General features: G+C 62.8%; 1 protein-coding gene and 1 long non-coding RNA gene across 3 annotated transcripts in view; one reads left to right on the forward strand and one right to left on the reverse strand.

Annotated features, from left to right (window-relative positions):
• Grm4 (glutamate receptor, metabotropic 4) overlaps positions 1-17,858 on the reverse strand; it is a 90,307-nt gene that overhangs the window by 34,301 nt on the left and 38,148 nt on the right. For both annotated transcript variants that reach the window (XM_013516709.1, XM_005389511.2), the window contains exon 3: positions 10,079-10,295. In XM_013516709.1, the coding sequence (XP_013372163.1) occupies positions 10,079-10,295 (217 nt within the window). The remainder of the gene's footprint in view (positions 1-10,078; positions 10,296-17,858) is intronic.
• On the forward strand, positions 13,837-14,896 carry LOC106149065. The gene is made up of 3 exons (XR_001234999.1): positions 13,837-13,886; positions 14,265-14,392; positions 14,675-14,896. It is a non-coding gene; the product is annotated as an uncharacterized LOC106149065 (long non-coding RNA).

Consider the following 17,858-nt stretch of genomic DNA (forward strand, 5'->3'; position numbering starts at 1 on the left):
AATAAATAATAAAAGAGAGGATCAGGGATATAGCTTAGTGGCACAGTGCCTGCCTGACAAGTGCAAGGTCCTGAGTTCGATTCCTGATAGCAAAAAAAAGACAAAGAGAGACAGGGTTTTCCTGAGGCCCACGCAAAGCTCAGAATGCCTAGTGTGGTTCAGGGGCTCTGTCCAGGTCATCCCAGCCAGCCCTGGATTTGGGGGGGCACTCTTCCCCAGCTCCAGCGACAACCTAGGCATGGAAGTCACATGTCAGCTTTTAGGTCCTTTCCTCCCCCTCACAGCTTCACCCCACCCAGCAGGACCACGTCCTCCAAAGCACCCAGAGCTGTGCCAGCCTTGAGCCTTTGCCGGCACCAACCCTGAGCCAGTGGTGCCCTTCCCGACCCCTATCTGCCCAGCACCTCCACCAAGCAGCCTGACTCCCCAGCTCTGTCCCTAGGAAATACCCCACTCCACCCACGAGGGAGCACAGGCTGTGTGCTGGGCTCCACACACTCTCTTGTCCCTCGCTGCTGGCACCGGCCCCTCTGCCTGCGGCCCACGGCTCCTTCTGCAACCCACCTGCTGAGACAGGGCTGGAGCCCCGTGCTGGGGTTCGAAGCCCGGCTCCAGCATTACATTTTAGAGCTAAACTGTCCTTCCAGAGTCTAATTCGAGCACAAGGGAGGCGTTCAGACAGTGAGTGGATCGTGGGGCGCTGCACCCATCAGCGGATTCGTCCACTCCTGTTTCATAGCTAAGTGCGCGTGAGGAGGCGGGGCCTGCTGGAGGAGCAGGTCGCGGGATGGGGGTGCCATTCCACCCGGCCCCTCCCTCCTCCCTCTCTGCTTCCCGGCTGCCGAGGGTTGAGCAGCTGTTCTCCACCAGGCCGTTTCTGTCTTGGAGCCAGCCCGCTATGGACCGCACCCTTTGAAACCACAAGCCAAAATGAAAGTTTCCTCCTGTGGTTTGCAGGCGTCAGTCATTCTGTCCTGGCAACAGGAAAGCTGACCAATACGCTGTGTAGCTTTGGACATGCTATTTACCCTCTCTGGATCTTGTCTCCTCGTAAGAGAATGTGGAGGACATCTGGGCCTGCTGTGATGACAGTGATGTTGGTTTCTGCCATCAGCCCGTGAGCCCCTTCAAGGGGAGAACACGCCGCTCTCACTCCTGACTCCCCCAGTTCCAGCAGAAAGCCAGGCACACAGGCGGTGCCCGATCGCTGCTGCCTGAGCGGACCCCAACGTCCAGTTGTGCTGTCTGCCAGCCTCTCCGCCCAGACACAGGAAGGAGGAGCCAGAGCAGGCGGGTGGTGGAGACTCGGGTGGGGTCAGAGACCCAGTGAAGGTGGCCCCCGGCCGGCTGCGCTCCAGACAGGGGTCGGGGTTCAGGCTGCGGGGGAAGTGGAGGGTTAGAGGCCAACAGCCAGGGCTGTGGTTTGGCCAGAGAGGAGCCGGCGGCTGCAGGCCGGGATGAAATATTTAGGAGCCCACATCCCCAGGAATTGGAAACTGACAAGCAAAATGAAATGTTGAGATGTAATTACGCAGGCAGGCCAAGCATGTCTCCCCGCCAGCGGCAGGCTCAGCCCCCACCACCCCCACACGGGCATTGGGTAATGAAGTCCCCCTGGACCCTCTCCCACGCCAGCTGCCCACCCCGCTCTCCAGGGCAGGGAGGGGGCCAGGCGCTGGCTCCTCCAAGCCACTCCTCCATAGCAGAAGAGCAGGGCCCTGGCCCAGGAAACACAGCAATGGGCCCAGGGTCGGGGAGAGGCCAGGGCCGGGTGGAGCCCTGGCCTGGGTGTAACTGGGGTGATCCCTCTGCCCCACCAGGCAGCAGCTTCCTCTGCTGGGAAACGGGGCACTGCTAACCCATGCCTGGGATGGAGGACCAAGTCCAGAGGTGAGCGGGCTCTGCCCGTTGGCCTCGGTGGAGCATAGGATCTGACCCAGAACACCAGCGAGGACGTCTGCAGATGCTGGGCTGCCTGGGACCCAAGGTTCGGGCCTGGATGTGGCCCTGGAGCCGGAAAAATGCCTCTTCCTGTCCCCAAAAGGCCCCAGGCCCCGTGGCTTGCTGGGAAAAGGCTCAGAGCCCCAAAGCCTGAAGCTGGCTTGGTCAGACCTGAAAGCAGAGTGACAGGGACGAGGCAGAGAGCAGAGGGGCCGCCAGGCCTGTCGCGAGCAGCAGGGAGTGGCCGCAGGAGGGTGCCAGGGCCGGGCCAGCCCTGCACGTGGGCACAGCGCAGAGGACAGATGAGAGGCTTGGCCTGTCTCACGTCACCCAGGAAGCACTCTGGGTGCTGAGAAATGAAGCGATGGATGGACAGACAGACGAGTGGGTGGATGGATGGGCTGGGGGTGGGTAGTGTCTTCACTAAGAGCTGCCCTGCCGTCCTGAAGGCCTCCAGCCCGTCCCTCCACACTGCTGCCCACCCATCCCAGCTGCCACCGTCCAATCTGCGTTCATCAGCTGCCCCCACCCACTCAGGTACTGCGTGTCAGGGCCAGTTTACAGATAAGGACAGCAAGCCCCACAAGCCAGAGCCCCCTGCACGGGCCCCTTCTCCCTGCCGCTCCCCCCCACCTCGGACGCCCCTCCTGGGCTGTCCCCTCTCTGTGCAGAGTGGGCTGGGCAAGGAGGGCCCTGCTGCCGTCAGGTCCCCGCCCGTCCTCCGCCGCGTGTCGCTTTGTCCTGCTTTCCCACCCCCACCCCAAGGCCTTCCTTGGGCCCCAAGACATCGTTAGCTTTCCTCTGGCTCATTAAAAATGAGAATTTGCATGAATATCCGTATGATGGCTCTGTCTCCAGCAAGACGAGGCAGGCGGCACGGGGAGGAGAGGAGCAGGCGGCAGAGGAGAAGCCACCTCGCGCCACCTTCCTCACGCTGATTCAGCTGGCGCTGTCATCTTACAAGGACCAGCAAAGAGCAACCAAGAGCCCAAGTGGCTCTGCCCAAGGTCGCGGTGGCTCTGGGGACGGTGAGCCGCCTGGGTGGCCCCTGCCTGCCACGCTCTGCGGCTGGGTCCCCTGCAGACGCCTGCCCTGTCCCCCATTCGGGCAGAGACACGGGGGCTGCTGCGGACACCTGCCTCAAGCCTCCGCTCACGGTCGCGACGTGCCCAGCCCTGCCTGGATGCAGAAGCGCTCACCGCGCTGCCCAGACACACACAGGTTCGGATAAAAGAGAGACTGCTAACAAAATGAGGGGGAGCTGCCGGCTTGGTGGGGGCGCCGTCAGCACTTGGCTGGGCGCCCAGCCTTGGGGCGATCCCACTAGCCCCACCGCTTGCTGGACGTGTGGAAGTAGCCTCCCGGCAGCCCGGGGCCCCCAGCCATCCCTACGGGACAGCCGCGGAGCTGTCAGAGCTGTGTCCCTGCACGGCACGGCACAACAGTCCTCTGCTCTCGCTCAGCGCCCCCATCGGAGCAAAACAGGCCCCATCACAGCCGCGCGTGCCCTGCGCTCCTCTCCACTCCCTCACTCAGCCCGCACCTCCTCCCGAGAATGCCCCAGGGCCAGGCAGGCTGCACCTCAGGGCCTTGGCACGAGGTGGTGCTCAGCCCGGGCCCACGGCTCCTCCCACGGCCCCCAACTCCGCTCTGCCCGGCAGGAGTGCCCCAGCTGGCACCTGTGTGCAAGGCGTTACGCACACCGGGCCGCCTTGTGCCCTGCTCCCCAGCGGGAGCCCCTCAGGGTCTCTGGCTGCTGAGCCCCACGGCGGGGCACACAGTGGGTACTCAACATTTACTCCACAGAAGAGGGCCCCGACCCTCCTCCCAGCCACATCCCCGGACAGGCTCAGGGCCAGCCGGAGTCCTGCGGTCCCCAGGAACACAAGAGTCACATGGACTTGACGACCCCTGAGTCACCTTTCACACACACACACACACACACACACACACACTCTCTCTCTCTCACTTTCTCTCTCTCTCTCCTACAGTGCTGGGGGTTGGGTCTGTTTTATTTTACATTTGGCTTTGTTTTCATTTTTGTTGTTGTTTTTGTTTTTGTTTCTTGAGATAGGGTCCCACTACGTAGCTCAGGCTGGCCTCGAACTTGCAGCGAACCTCCTGCCTCAGCCTTCTGAGTGCTGGGATTACAGGCATGCACCACCACACCCAGCTTTACCAGGGTCTTATAAGCCTCAGACCACAGGGGAAAACCACAGCCCCCTTCACTACCTGTCCCCATCAGCACGCTGTCCCTGTCCTCTTCCTCCCTGGCTCTGCGCAGAACCTGCAGGTGGAGCCTGGCCATCTCGCCTCCCAACCCTGCTTGCCTGGGGGAGGCCTGGGCCGCAGTTGTCGCCTCTAAAAAGGGGGCGGGGCCTCCAGGTCTGTGCAGCGGCTGCAGCTGAGGCAGGGACCTGGCAGCCTCTGGTCTGATCCTTCGTGAATCAGTGCCAGGAAACCCGTGAGCCAAGGCGGAAGGAGACTCTGGAGCCGTGACGCAGGCCAGGCAGGTGCGGGGCTGCGCCGGAGCAGAGGCTACTCCAGCTCAGGGGCTCAGGGAGGGGCTGGGGACTCCGAGGAAGACAAGGCGGCAGTGGAGGGGCCACATGCATGCGCCCATGGGGCAGCACCGGGCCCCATCCCGGTCTTACAGATGAGGAGCTGGACGCTGTGTCCCAGAAGGATGGGCTTCCGAAGTTCAAGGTCACAGAGGGCAGACCCAGACCCCAAGGAAGCTTCAGGCGTTCGGAAAGGGGGCCAGAGCATGAAGAGGTGGCTTCCCCTCCAGCAGGGAAAGGATGCAGAGTCACAGCGAGAAAGCTTAGCCTCGGACGCCCTCCTCCTGTCGGCCCCGTCAGCCGGGAGGCCAAGGCACAGGGCACAGGAGCCCGTCCCCGCCGTGATAGGTGCACATCAGAGACAGGAGCGCAGCGGCGGGGCCTGACGACACCCAGCCCTGGGGACTCACAGAATCAGGAGGTGTCAGCGCCCTGCCACAGGCCAGATCAGCAGAGAAATCAGAGCGGACAGGCGAAGTCCCCGAGGCGGGCCAGGCTGGCGCAGCGCTCATCTTTGCGATGGGACAGGATTGACCTGGCCGTCACCGAGCCGTCACACGGATGCCAACACCTTGCCAATCTCCAGCCCCAGCAACAAGCCCCCGCTGGTGCGTGGCGGCCTCAGGCTCGGCAGGGGGCGCCTGCGCCAGGCCCACTGAAATTCCACCCACGGCAGTGACAGGCGGCAGACGGGGAGCGGAGGACAGGACGGGTCTCGGTTCCAGAGGGTGTCCCTTCCCCACCCTCCTCTGGAAAGGCACCCCGAAGAAACAGTTCTTGGCGAACCTCCGCCCCTGCGTCTGGGGCTGAGGACAAGACAAAAGGGGCCCTGCTCATAGGCAGGCGCTATGCCCACCCTGTGTCGCTGGCTGGTGCCCTGCACCCGTGCCAGGTGAGAGAAGGAGGCCCCAGAGGGGCAGAGCCACCATGCTCACAGCACAAACGTCTATTGGGGTCCACTGCGTGACGGGGGTCGGGGGCAGGGCCCTGAGCCGAGCTGGTCCCGTCCCCCGGGGGCAGCAGAAGAGGCAAAGGGAGTTTTCTCCTCCCACAGGGAGGAGATGCTGGGCCCAGGCCCTGACAGCAGGGGCGACGCCTGGGGCTCCGAGCCTGCAGGGGCAACAACAGAGATGACCAGGGTCGTCGGGCAGGGGCGACCCAAGTGCCAAAGCAGTTGAACACGGGCTAGGTGGAGAATTCCCCAAGCTCCACCTCCCGGCACACCCGTCCTGGCCGTGGCCTCTAGCACAGGGCAGCCCGCTGGCCCGCTCCATCCGCCCGTCCCTGCCTGCTCCTCACCCACACGGCCTCCTCCGAGCCCCTGCCCCCACCCTGCCCCGCCTGGCAGCCCCCATCTGCAGCCTGAAGTTGGCACTTCACGCCCTGCCCTGGGTCATCAGCCGGGCCCCCTGAGTGCCACTGTGTGCGGGGCTGGGAGGGAACCTCGCATGGTGCCCAGCAAGCGCAGAACAAACCCTGCAGCCGGGGGCAGCTGGGTACCCCGCGCTGGTGGACAGGGCTGCACCCTTCCTCCCCCAGGCAGGCAGTGCCCACAATAGTGAGAAGGGAGATGTGAGCCCCCCGTTTCCAACACTGACAGTGGCGACACCCTCCAAAGCCTCAGGCCATGCCTGCTGCCTCTGAAAGGACTTCTGTCCCCAGTGTGTCAGAGGCTGGGGACAGCGGGGAGCTCGTGGGGCTCCCCAGGGCAGCCTGACCTAACCCAGAATCCTCCACCCTTGCAGCCTCATCTGCCCAAGGGAGGCTGTGAAAGCCCCAGCGTGGGAAGAGGGAGTTTGTGACCCATTACTCGGTCAGTGAATGTTTATTGAGCAACTATTATGTGGGGAAGCAACAGAGAACAAAACAGGCAGAACTCCTGCCCTCGTGGACCATAAACTGACAAATAAAAATAGGTGAGTCCAGCACTATAAAACAATATAAAGCAGGGCCCAGGGAGAACAGTGACAGGCTGAAGAGGGTGCTGGTATGAATGGTGTCCAGAAAGGCCTCTCTGAAAAGGGGACACCTAAGTGTCAGAGGATGTGAACCCCATGGATATCATTGAAAGAGCTTCCAGGGCAGCCAGTGCTGGGGCCTGGTGATTTCAGGAATGAGGAGGCCTGCGTGACTACAGCAGAAATGAGGAGGCGATGGGAGGGTAGGGGCAGTAGTAAGGGCAGTGTGGAGCCTGGACCAACACTCTCAGCTCCACCCCCACTCCACAGACTTCCCAGCCCCCACGCCCCACCCATGCAGAGCCTCGGTGGCCAGATGGGCCTCGGGCCCAGGGCCAGCATGCAGGTTTTCCTGAGCCAGGCACCTGGCGCCCACCACTCCTGGCCCAGCATGGAGACCCACGAAATCGTCATCACCACTCGGCACTCAGGCAGCCGCGGCTGGGGCTCAGACCAACAGCCTGGCTGCCGGGGTCTCAGAATATCAGTGGGCCTGGGACGCAGTAGGGCCAGGCCAGAGCACAGGCTCCTTCCGACTGGGCCATATGGGCCCAGACCCGGGTGTGCCCAGGTGTACCACCCTCACCTGCAGGGACAGGCTCTGCCAGCGACCCCTGCGTCCTTCCCGTCCCATGCACCAGACGTGGCGCAGCCCAGGGATGGGGGCCATCTGCTCCCCTCCAGCTGTGTGACCTCTGACCTCCGCTTGGCCTCTGTATCACAGAGCTGTCTTGACAGCCAGGGAGGTGACCTGAACGAGGGCGCACAGACAAGGCAGGCCAGCAGGGCCTGGTCAGCAGGAGGCGCCATATACGCTCCCTACCCACGGCACCAACTACCTGTCACCACACGAGGGCCAGGGCCCAGACGCCGCTGCTTCCGCGTGACCTGAGTCAGCCCCTACCAGCCCTGACCCGGGATTTCCTGGTCTGTCAAGTGGGAGCCCCAGCACAAGAAAACTGAGGCTCAGAGCAGGCCGCACGGGTGGGGAACAGCTGCAGGGTGACAGCGGGTCATGCTCCAGCCTCCAGCCCCAGCAAGTGCCCACGTGGGCCTGCAGGACACGTGAGGAGCAGTGCTAGCTCCAGCCACCTCTGCCCGCCCGCCTCGCCCTCCGCCGTGACTCAGTCGCCTCATCTCCTGGACCCAGGCGCAGCGGAGAGGACTCCTCTGCTTCCCAGTCCAGCCCTGGCCTCAGGGAAGAAGGCTCCAGGCGAAGCAGGTGGTCGTCCCGCATGTGAACACACATACACACACACACACACACACACACACACACACACACGAACACACGCGTGCACACATCCTGCCCTGGCGCCTCTGGACCCCGCCACTGCCCTCGGAGAGCGAGGCTGGCCCACGCTCCCGTGGTTTGTCCCCCCGTCTGTACACCCTGAGTCCTGACCCCCGGGCTCAGGTTCAGGGACCAGCAGCGCCTTTCAATCTGACAACAACCTGGTTCTGCCCCGTTTCGCAGAAGTGGACACTGGGCCCAAAGAGACTCAGCGACGTTCCCAGGCCACGTGGCCACGCTGGAGCCCAGGGCCCCCTGCCGGAGCCACGCAGTCTCTGAGATGTGAGCCGGGTGGCGAGTGACACCAGCGGCCTGGACCAGACAGCCCTGCCCCAGCCCTCTCCCGCCCAGCTGTGCCCTCGAAGCCTCGGTTCCCCGCCTGTCAAACAGGGACGAAAACACCCGACACGAGGGTTGTCACCAGGACTGGCGATAGCGTGGCACAAGCAGGGGCCACAGGGGAGAGCGTGAGTGAACCAGGTGAGGGCCTGGTGCTGACGGGGGCTGGGTGTCCCTTGTTTCTTTTTCTTTTTCTTTTTTCTTTTTTTTGAGAGGAGATCTTGCTAAGTTACTAAACTTTCCAGCTGAGTTCATATGAGGTCCTCCTTCCTCAGCCTCCCAGAGTGCTGGGTCACAAGTGTGCACCCCCATGCCTCTTGGACTGCCTTTAAGCCCCACGCCAATGCCCCGGTCAGCGCTGGGCCGTTCCAGGGGTCACCTGGGCACTCTCTAACCTGTCCCAGCTTGGCCTCAGTCAACTCAACTATAAAATGGTCATAATTATACCCTTTGGAGCATAAAAAGCCCAGCCGAGGGGGCCCCAGGACCTGCTCAGCACCCCTCCGACGTGTGCCCCCAGCTGCCCGAGCACCCTCCCGCTCCCCACCCCCACGCTCCTCGGAGCTGCCAGCAGATGATCTATACTTCAGAGGACGAATCAATACCATATACGCCAAGACATCTTTAATCTTTTGCAGGGATTAGGCTACAAGGTGCAGCGGCCCCTTTCTACCCACCACTCAATTCTGATTTCAATTTGGCCAGCTGCAGCGCGGCTTGCTCTCGCTGCTTTCGCCAGCTCAGCCACCCCCAAAGCAAAGCCCCTCCAGCGGGTGGGGCCAGGAAGCCAGCGGGGGTCCCTGCACAGGACAGCCCAGCCGGCCCCAGGCCCTCACCGTAACTCTCCCCTGGGGACACAGGGCCCTGTGAGTGGCAGCCAGACTCTCAGCGACTGGGCAGGCTGTGGGGCAGGAGGGCACAGAGCGGGCTCTCTCCTCTCCGGACTGTGCAGACCTTCTTAAAACTCCTGGGCAGGCTGCATTTGTCTGTAATTCCCCAAGACCTGATTAGATGCTCCCCGCCCACGAGAAGCAGTGGGTGCTGAGCACCTGGGGCCCACGTGCGTCCTGGGGACGCCTTCTGGGTCCTCTAGGGCAGGGGTTGAACACAGCCAGGACTGGGCCCTCTGCCCCATCCCTGTCCGGCACCTCTGTCCCCAAGCCCTGCAGAGGAGAGCAGGCGAGAGGTACAGGCCGTGCAGGACAGAAGCAGAGGGAGCACACGAGGCCTGCAGGGGACAGAAGCAGGGGCTGCGCTCCAGCCGCTTGGAGGTGGGACAGGTCCTACCTGTGCTCGTGTTCTTCTCACACCCCACTTCCCGCCACCCCTCATGCCTGCAGGCACCCAAGTGGCTTCCTGGAACAGTCAAAGGGCTTGGGGGTTTATGGTGATACCCACACGGTGCCACCTCTGCCAGCCTCCAACACACAGAACTGCTGGGGGACACAATCAGAGTCCTGAGGCCGGGCGGTGCAGCAGACCCCAGAGCCAGGGCCAGGAGGGGCAGATGGCTCCACAGGGACTGGGCCACAAAGAGCGAGAAGGTGCATCAACCCTGTCCCCCGCCCTGCCGCCTCGGGACCCCTGCTACCACAGCCCACGCAGGCGGCCCAAAGCCGCACAACCCTGCACATGTGAGGCGCCGCCCACAGCCCCTTCCTCAGCCCAGACAGCTTTGTTTCAGGGCCTCCAGCTGCCCCGTCTCACCAACAACCCTCCCCGAGAGCCTGCCCTGGGCCGCCCGGGCCCTCGTCCCCGTGGCCACGCACACTCCCTTCGTCCTCCAGAGGGCTTCCACATGAGGGACACAGGCACGGGCAGTCCCTGCACCCGCCGCCACACCCGCAGCCGCGTGCAGGGGCACCCGGGCCAGGGAGGCCACAGGCAGACTTGGTGCTCAGCGAAGAGACCGAGCCCCGCGAGGGAGCGGCCGGCGGGCAGCGCTCGCTCCGGGCCACAGCTGCGGCACCGCGTCCCCTACTCACCGTCCTCGCGGGACTTCTGGATGAAGGCCTCCACCCCGCTCTCGCCGTAGCTGCCCTCTGAGGCCAGCGTGGACACGTAGTTCCACTTGAGGGCGCGGACGATGTCCACCATGGCCTGTGCCTGGTACGTGTCCGAGGGCACCACGCGGGAGAAGAAGTCGTAGCGGCTGTTGTCGCTGAGGTCGGGGGCCGTGGAGGCATAGCTGATCTGGGGGATCTAGGGGCGAGAGGGACGGCTGAGGGAGCAGCTGGCACCCACCCGGCCAGCCCCAAACCCTGCACACCAACCTCGCCCGTCTGAGCCGGCATGGGCCCCCACAGCCCTCCCCACCCCCGCATGGCCTCCCCTCACACGCCCCTGCAGTGGTGGGGGACCCTGTGACGGGGCACAGACAGGCCCCGAGGCCAAGCGGGTCTGTCAGCCAAGCCGATGGCCCCAGCCAGGGCTCCCGTATCACCCACTGCCCGGATCCCGTCCACCCCGCAGCATGAGGGTGGCCCTGGACTGGTGGTCCCCAAAGACACCTCCCTCCCTCTCTCTCTGTCTCTCTCTCTGTCTCTCTCTCCCTCCCTCAGCATCTGGGCGCCTCCACTTCCACAAAGAGCTGGACAACCACAGACCAGGCAGGTGAAGTGGCTCAGCCCGCACTTAGGGCTGCAGGTGCAGTGTCACAGGGGGGTCATGTGTCCATCCTCTGTCCCCAGGAAGCCTCTTTGTCGCTGCAAAGCCGTCCTGTCCCCACAGCCCCTCTGAGCTCAGGGTCCATCGTCCTGCGCAGCTCGGAGGAGACCAAGCGGAGGCTGTCCCCCTCCCAACACAGGCGGGAAGCCCAGGCGGCCAGGCGGGGAGCATCACGAAGTCCTTCCTCCCCACAGCCTGGACGCAGGCCTGGCGGGCAGAGGCAGAGGCAGGACAGACACAGGCTCCTATCCCCAGCGCCAGCCCTGCCGGCCACAGGACACCCTCCCCCATCTCCCCCTGCGCCCTTCGAGGCAGGGGTGAGACTCAGGCCCCTGTAGCTGCAGCCGCCACCCGCATCTCACAGGACCCGCACAGCCGCAGCTCCCCGCCCCAGGCCCTGTCTCCCCTCCCCTTGGCCCACAGTGACACTCACACTCCCGGTGCCCAAATCTTCCCCCTAGAAACTTGGGGACTAGTGCAGCGGAGGGACGTGGCTGTGGGGCCCGTGGGGCGCTGGCCGGTGGACATGGAGGAAGCGGCCCCCAGCTCTGTTCAGGCCCCGGAGCTGAGCAGCTTAGTACGGGCAGGCCGGAGGGAGGCAGCAGACACTCGGAAGGTGGGGCCAAGGGAGAGGCAGAGGAGCCTGGGGGTGACTCAGCGGGTGGGGATCCACCGCCCCTTATAACAAAGGCCCGATGACTGCTGGATCGGGCCTGGAGATGGGTCCAGGGGAGGCTGAGGCGGGACAGAAACAGGTAAGCAGCTCCCTGGAGCAGTCTGAGGTGCCACGACACCCAGTGAGGCAGACTGGTGGCCACAGGAGCAGTGGGTCTGCGGTGGGCAGGGCGGGGGACGGTGGGGTTGGAGGCCACCATGCCTCAGAAGCTGGGGCCACTGCGGATAGCATGGGGACACTGGCCAGGGAGACCGAGGAAGGGAGGGAAGAAGGCCAGGGACAGAGGGCGAGGGACCCTCGCAGCAAGGACCCCGAGAGGTGGGAGGAAAACAGGGGCCCAGGCAGTCCTGGTGGAACTGGCCCCTCCGGACTCACGGAGGGGCACACGGAGGAGGATCAGGAGGGCTGCCGTGCGGACACGCTTTTCCCAAAGCCGGGGGTGGAAGAGGAGATACAGGGTGGAGTGAGGAGGGAGGCCAGGGTGCAGGGGTCGAGGCGGCTGGAAAGGCAGCCACAAGAGTGCAGGACACAGGGGGCTGGGGATTTAGCTCAGCGGCAAAAGCGCCTGCCTGGCATGCGCAAGGCCGTGAGTTCGGTTCCCGGTACCGGAGAAAAACCAAAAAACCAAAAAAAAAAAAAAGAGTGCAGGACACAGCAGAGGGGGGCGGGGGCCCCAGAGGACACCAGGGCTGCACAGCCGGGAGAGCCCCACGGAGCCCGGGGCAGCCTCGCACACCCACAGCCCCAACACCAGTTCCCAGAGAACGGAGGACCCCAAAGACAAGCCGACCCGGGAGGGAGGACCAGACAGTCCCCGGGGCACACAGGGTCTCCTCCAGGGCCGCACACAGGGGACCCGTCCGCTTCAATAGCCACCTTCGCCATGCCCACAGGATGCTGGCCTTTTCCCCTTGGACCCGGGCTCACAGAGGCCACTGCAAAGGAGCCACGTGGTCCCCCCATCTCAGCTGCTCCTGTGGCCACCAGGCCCCCACCCCGTGTACTCAGGGTCCCCCCACGCCCTTCGGGAGCTCAGGCACCAACCAGCAGTGATTCACTGAGCACCTACTATGTGCCCTGAGTTGTCTTAGGTGCAGGGCAAACAGACACAAACCCCAGCTTTGGGGCTGGGGATTTAGCTCAGCGGCAAAAAGCGCCTGTCTGGCAAGCGCAAGGTCGCGAGTTCGGTTCCCGGTACCGGAGAAAAACCAAAAAAAAAAAAAACAAACCCCAGCTTTGGTGGAGTGGGATCTCACGGGCGAGTCAGTAAGAAATGAACACAACCGAAGGTGGGTGCTGCTCAGACACTGGCAAACACCCAGCACCTTGCTCCTCTGCTGCACAGTCTACCAGGACCAGGAGACACATATTCCCAGAGCCACAGCATGGGACTGCAGGGCCCCGCCCATCTGCCACTGGGACAGCCAGGAGAAGGGACGCTCGTCTGTCTAGACCCCAGAGCCAGGCGGGCCAGGGGCGCCCTCTCCCCAGCCTGCTGGGCTGAACTGAGCTGAACTGAATTCACACACATATATGCGGTCAGCAGCCGCAGTACGACAAACGTTTCTTAGATGTTTACCCTGTGCCTGCAGCTGCCCTAAGGGATTTTAGACATCTAAACACCTCTAATCATACAGGCTCCCTGTGAAGCAGGTCTTCTTATCTGCCCCATGTTTCTAAAACTGAGGCACAGAGAGGTTACAAAACTTGCCTAAGATCACACAGCTAGTGAGTGGCTGAGCCAGAATCTGAACCCAGGAGATGCACTGCAGAGCCAGTGTCATTAGCTGACCCGTGAAACCTCAGCCTCCCCTCACTCAGACGGCCCCTCATGCACACGGCGCTCACGAGTGTGGAATCTGGGGGTGGGGTGAGGCTGTGGTCTCCCATCACCAGGGGCCACCCACGTCTCCCATGAGGCAGATCACCGGGGCAGCGGGTTCGTGTGCCAGCCCGGTTTCCTCTCCTGGCTGTCACCCTGTGAGCTGGAGCGGCCCATCTGTCCCCAACACAAAGGTCAGGGCAGCGGCGGGGGCCGGGGCGCCAGAGGGTTGTGTAAATGGCTCCGCTTCGAGGAACAGCTAATTCCTAAACATAATTATTAATTTCGTGCTTATCATAGGCAAACCTCTGTCTCTCCAACGAGATGAAATTGATTTAATTAGAAATCCCATCATCAAGCCTTTTGGATCCGAGCTTTGCATTGGGGTCCCCAGCCCCTCTAGTGGCTGCCGTGGCGCAGGTGGCCCCTGACCTCCCTGGCCTCCAAGGCCACAGCCCGGGTGGGCCTGCAGCTCCTCCCTCCCCACGGCGCCCCCTGGCCAGGTTGTGTCCCTCACCGGGACCCTACGGGGCCCACACCCCACAAGCAGCCTCTCTTGTCTCAGAAGAACAATGGGAAGTTGCCAGAGCAACGCTGCCAGTGTCCTGCAGCCAGGAAAGGGTTCAAGGTGGGCAGTGGAACAGCCGCCCCCCTCCTGCGCAGCCCCCCGGCAGCCTTCCGCAAGGGCCCTTCCAGCTCACACAGGTGGTCTGTGGGAGTCACATGTGTGCCCTCCAACCTGTGCCCGTCTTGGCCTCTCTGACAGCTACCACCACTCGGGCCCCTGCCCTGCCTCCCGAGGCAATGCCAAGCCACCTGACGAGCAGCTTCCTAAAGCACTGCCTTCACCTCCTCACTCCACTTATCCCCCGCCCCCAAAAACATCGGCTCAGGGACTTAGCTGCCTCCATGGCGCCCTCACACGCCTGGGCCCAGGGCAGGCGCTCAGCAACAGGAGGGGACACTCCTGTCCCTTGCATCCCTGCCTAAGCAACAAGCTCCACAGTGCTGCAGGTAACTTAAATGGACGGGGAAACTGAGGCTGTCCGCCATGCCCCGAGAGGAGCTGGTCAGCTGCTGAGTTGACTTGCACACGGCCTGATACTTCGTGGAGGACCCCGCGGCGTGATGGTGGTAAGTGGGCCAGCGGTAGACGGGGCTCCAAAACCTCCCTCCTCCCTCCCCAGGACCTGGCGTCCCTCACTGTCTGGGCCCTGCTGCACTGTCTCCCTGATATGTCCACAGCACCCCTGAAGGAGGCGTTGGGGACCTGTCCCACATCATCCCTGTACACCCACCCAGCCTCTTATCAGGGGACCGAGATACCTGGATTGATTTCCAGGCCTGTTCTGAGTTACATTTTCCAGAAGAGAAACGCACAGGTGCACGAACAGGCTTTTAAATACTTCCCCCCAGGAAGCCTTTATCATCTGTTTCTGCGGCCCAGGAAACCGCCCTCAGCCAAGGCTGCAGGAGAGCAGAGGGGTGCAGGGCACACAGCCCGCGACGCACGGCCACGCAGGCGGGCGGGCGCGGAGCAGGACGGCAGATAAGACCACGAGGGCGGTTGCAGACGCACCACGGGAGCAAACAAGATCCTCAAATCAGCACTTGTCCTATTTCATAAGCGAAATGTAGATCAATAAATTACACTCATTTCTGCAGGTTTTACATGCTGACTCCGGCACCTTGTCAAGAGTGATACACGCAGGCTGAGAGGGGCAGCGGGTGGCAGGAGGGGCCCCAAGGCCTGGCGGGAAGTGGAGACTGAGCCGCAGCCCCACAGGCCCCAGCTCCTGCACCCCTCCCCATGGAGCCTCAGCGCCCAAGTTCCCAGGGGCGAGGAGCCAGAGGCTGTGATTTCGGGCTCCGGTCCCGTCTGTCAGGCGGACGCCGTGGTGAGGAGCTGGGCTTTGTCAAGTTCCCCGTGACGGTGCCCGGGGGACAGTGATAAAGCGCTTTCGAGGAGGGCAGGAAGCGCACAGACATCAGCAGCCCCCATTGCCTTCACACGCGGGGTGCAGCCGTCTGAGCAGACGTCACCTGGCTTGTCGATCCTCACCGCACTGGACAGGCAAGAGGCAGCCCCTCAGAGCGAGGGAACAGCCAGAGGGGCTGCAGGACCATGGAGCAAGCTGAGGGTGCGGCTGGGAAGCAGGTGAGGCCACAAGCCGGGCAAGGCGGGAGTGAACCCACGTCCATGCGGCTCCAGCCCCTGAGGACTCTACACCTGCTCCCCACCTGGCACCACAGCCCAGAAGCAGCCAGGGGGAGCAGGGGTCCTTGCTCCTGAACTTGCCACCCCCTCCCCTGTGCCTCAGTTTCTCCATCTGTTCATGGGGCCCGGCTCCCAGGAAGAGGCCTGTGCAGGTGACAGTGGCATCCAAGAGCTTCTCCCACAAACCCAGCTGCCCGCTGACAGACAGCCGCGCCCGCCGCTCCCGCCGCGTCCTGATGACCAGCTCGGGGACGGGCAGGGTGGGGCCCTGGAGGAATTAACCACAGCGCCCGCCGGGCACGCCAAGGCGAGTTAATGTGCGGTGCGGGTAATATATAGTGCTGTGCTAATATAAGATGATATAATGGGATGGGTTAACATTATTGAACACATGAGCCGATAAAAGTCACATCGCCATCACGCTGTGATTTATATCACAGCCAGACCAAGCCAGGCTGGCCGCCTGGGAGGGCAGAGAGGAGAGCCAGCTGGGCTCTGGAGGCTGCCGTGGAGGAGCCCTGGGCAGAGCCAGGAGAGGCAAAGGAGGGCGACCCCCACCAGGGTGCCACGTTGTGCTGTGCCCCCACCAGCCCTTCTTGCCCCGCCCCCACAGTGGCACCTGCTCCACCCCAGTGGCATTTGCCCTGCACAGTCCCATCCCATCTCGGGCAGCCCTGCTCTGCCAGTCCTGCCCCCTGCCTGACTCCGTGGAGAAGGCCCAGGCTCAATGCTGGGCCCTTTGCCTCTGCACTCACACCCAGGAATGGCGTCCGTCTGCCCACTTCACAGGCCTAGCAGCCCGGTTCTCGCCCAGTGCCCACTCCACAAGACACAGAGGATGCACCCTGACCAGGCTCCCACCCCGCTGCCTGCTCCCCTGTCCACCTACCGAGAGTCCCAGATGCAGCTCCAGACCGAGCTCCTGAGCCCAGGGCCCCCGAAGACTTTCCCAGCCGCCCTTCCCACTGCCTGGGCCACAGTGCTGGACACCTGCTCCAAGGTGCAGACTCGACTGACCAGCACACGCTGTGGGCTCTGCTCTGAAACTCAACCCAGAATCCAGCCAGGACTCACTGACTCTGCCCTGGTTGCCAGACAGCTCCTCCACCTCCCCAGTGGCCTCCCACGTCTACCTTGAAGCCGCCCCTCACTTCCAGCACACTCATCCCATCGCTCTTGCTGCTTTCTGCAGCAGTTCTGGACGTCCTCTTTCGTGAGTGTCAAAAACACAGTGAATGCTGCTGCGGAGCGCCATCCCATGGAAAAGCAGGCTCACAAAAGCATCACAGTGTCCTCACCCACACTGTTCACTGGACCTGGCTGTGTACAGCTCCTGCTTGTTCTCCAAAGTCAAAATGACCATGAAAGGTAAATGTTTTGAATCAGTTCAGGATGGTGCGGCAGCCACAACGGCACAGCTAAAGGCATGAAAGAGGACTCCACGACCGCCTCAGAAAGTGGCAAGGCTGGGTCTGGTGGCGCAGCCTGTAATCCCAGCAGTCAGGAGGCTGAGGCAGGAGGATCGTTGTGAGTTCGGGGCCAGCCTGGGCTACAAAGTGAGCTCAAGGCCAGCCTGAACTGCACAGCGAGACCCTGTCTCAAAAAGAAAAAAAGAAAAGAAAGTGGCAAGGATGATGGGTAAGTGTCTGAAGCAAGGGGAGGGATTCTGAGGTGCATTCATGGTGATATCTGTTTACTGTAATAAACTGTTTTTGACTTAAACATTCACCGTATTTTTCACTCACACCTTGTATCGTACCTCTGCGTGTTCAACACCCTGGTAAGCACCAGGATGCCACGGCAAGCAGCAGCAGACAGATTCCTGCCCTGGCACAGCCAAGCCCCGAGGAGACACAGCCCAGCTCTGCATGCACACCGACGCCATACGACCACAACCCCAGGAGTGCCGGGGCTGGGACAGCTGGAACGAGAGCGTGGGTCTGCCAGAGTGACCAAGACAGGGACACGAATCTGACAGCTGAACAGCGTAGGCAGTCACCAGGTGAGGAGGGAAGGAAGAGGATTCCAGGCAGAAGAGGGCAGCAGGTGCACAGGTTCTGGGCCAGGAGCCCATAGCAGATTCAAGCACTGAAGGAAAAAACACAGGAGCTGGCGACCACAGCCTGAGAAGAGAGGTGCTGCGGTCCCATGAGAGTTGGCCGTGGCTGGACGAGGAGTGGCTACTGAGATAGAGGAATGCGACCGCCCCCCATACACACGGCCTCCAGCTCGCAAGCGTCCTCCTGTGACCACACTGAGCCCAGCAGAAACCGGGGAGCCAGGAGCACAGCCAGCAGGTTCTCCAGGGCCAGCTGCCTGCTCCCTCCTGCCCCTGCATGACCACCAGGCCCCTGAGGGGTCCCCAGCCACCCAGTGCCACAG

Source organism: Chinchilla lanigera, unplaced genomic scaffold (assembly GCF_000276665.1).
Source record: "Chinchilla lanigera isolate Chin_1 unplaced genomic scaffold, ChiLan1.0 scaffold00036, whole genome shotgun sequence".
Taxonomy (NCBI): Eukaryota; Metazoa; Chordata; class Mammalia; order Rodentia; family Chinchillidae; genus Chinchilla; species Chinchilla lanigera.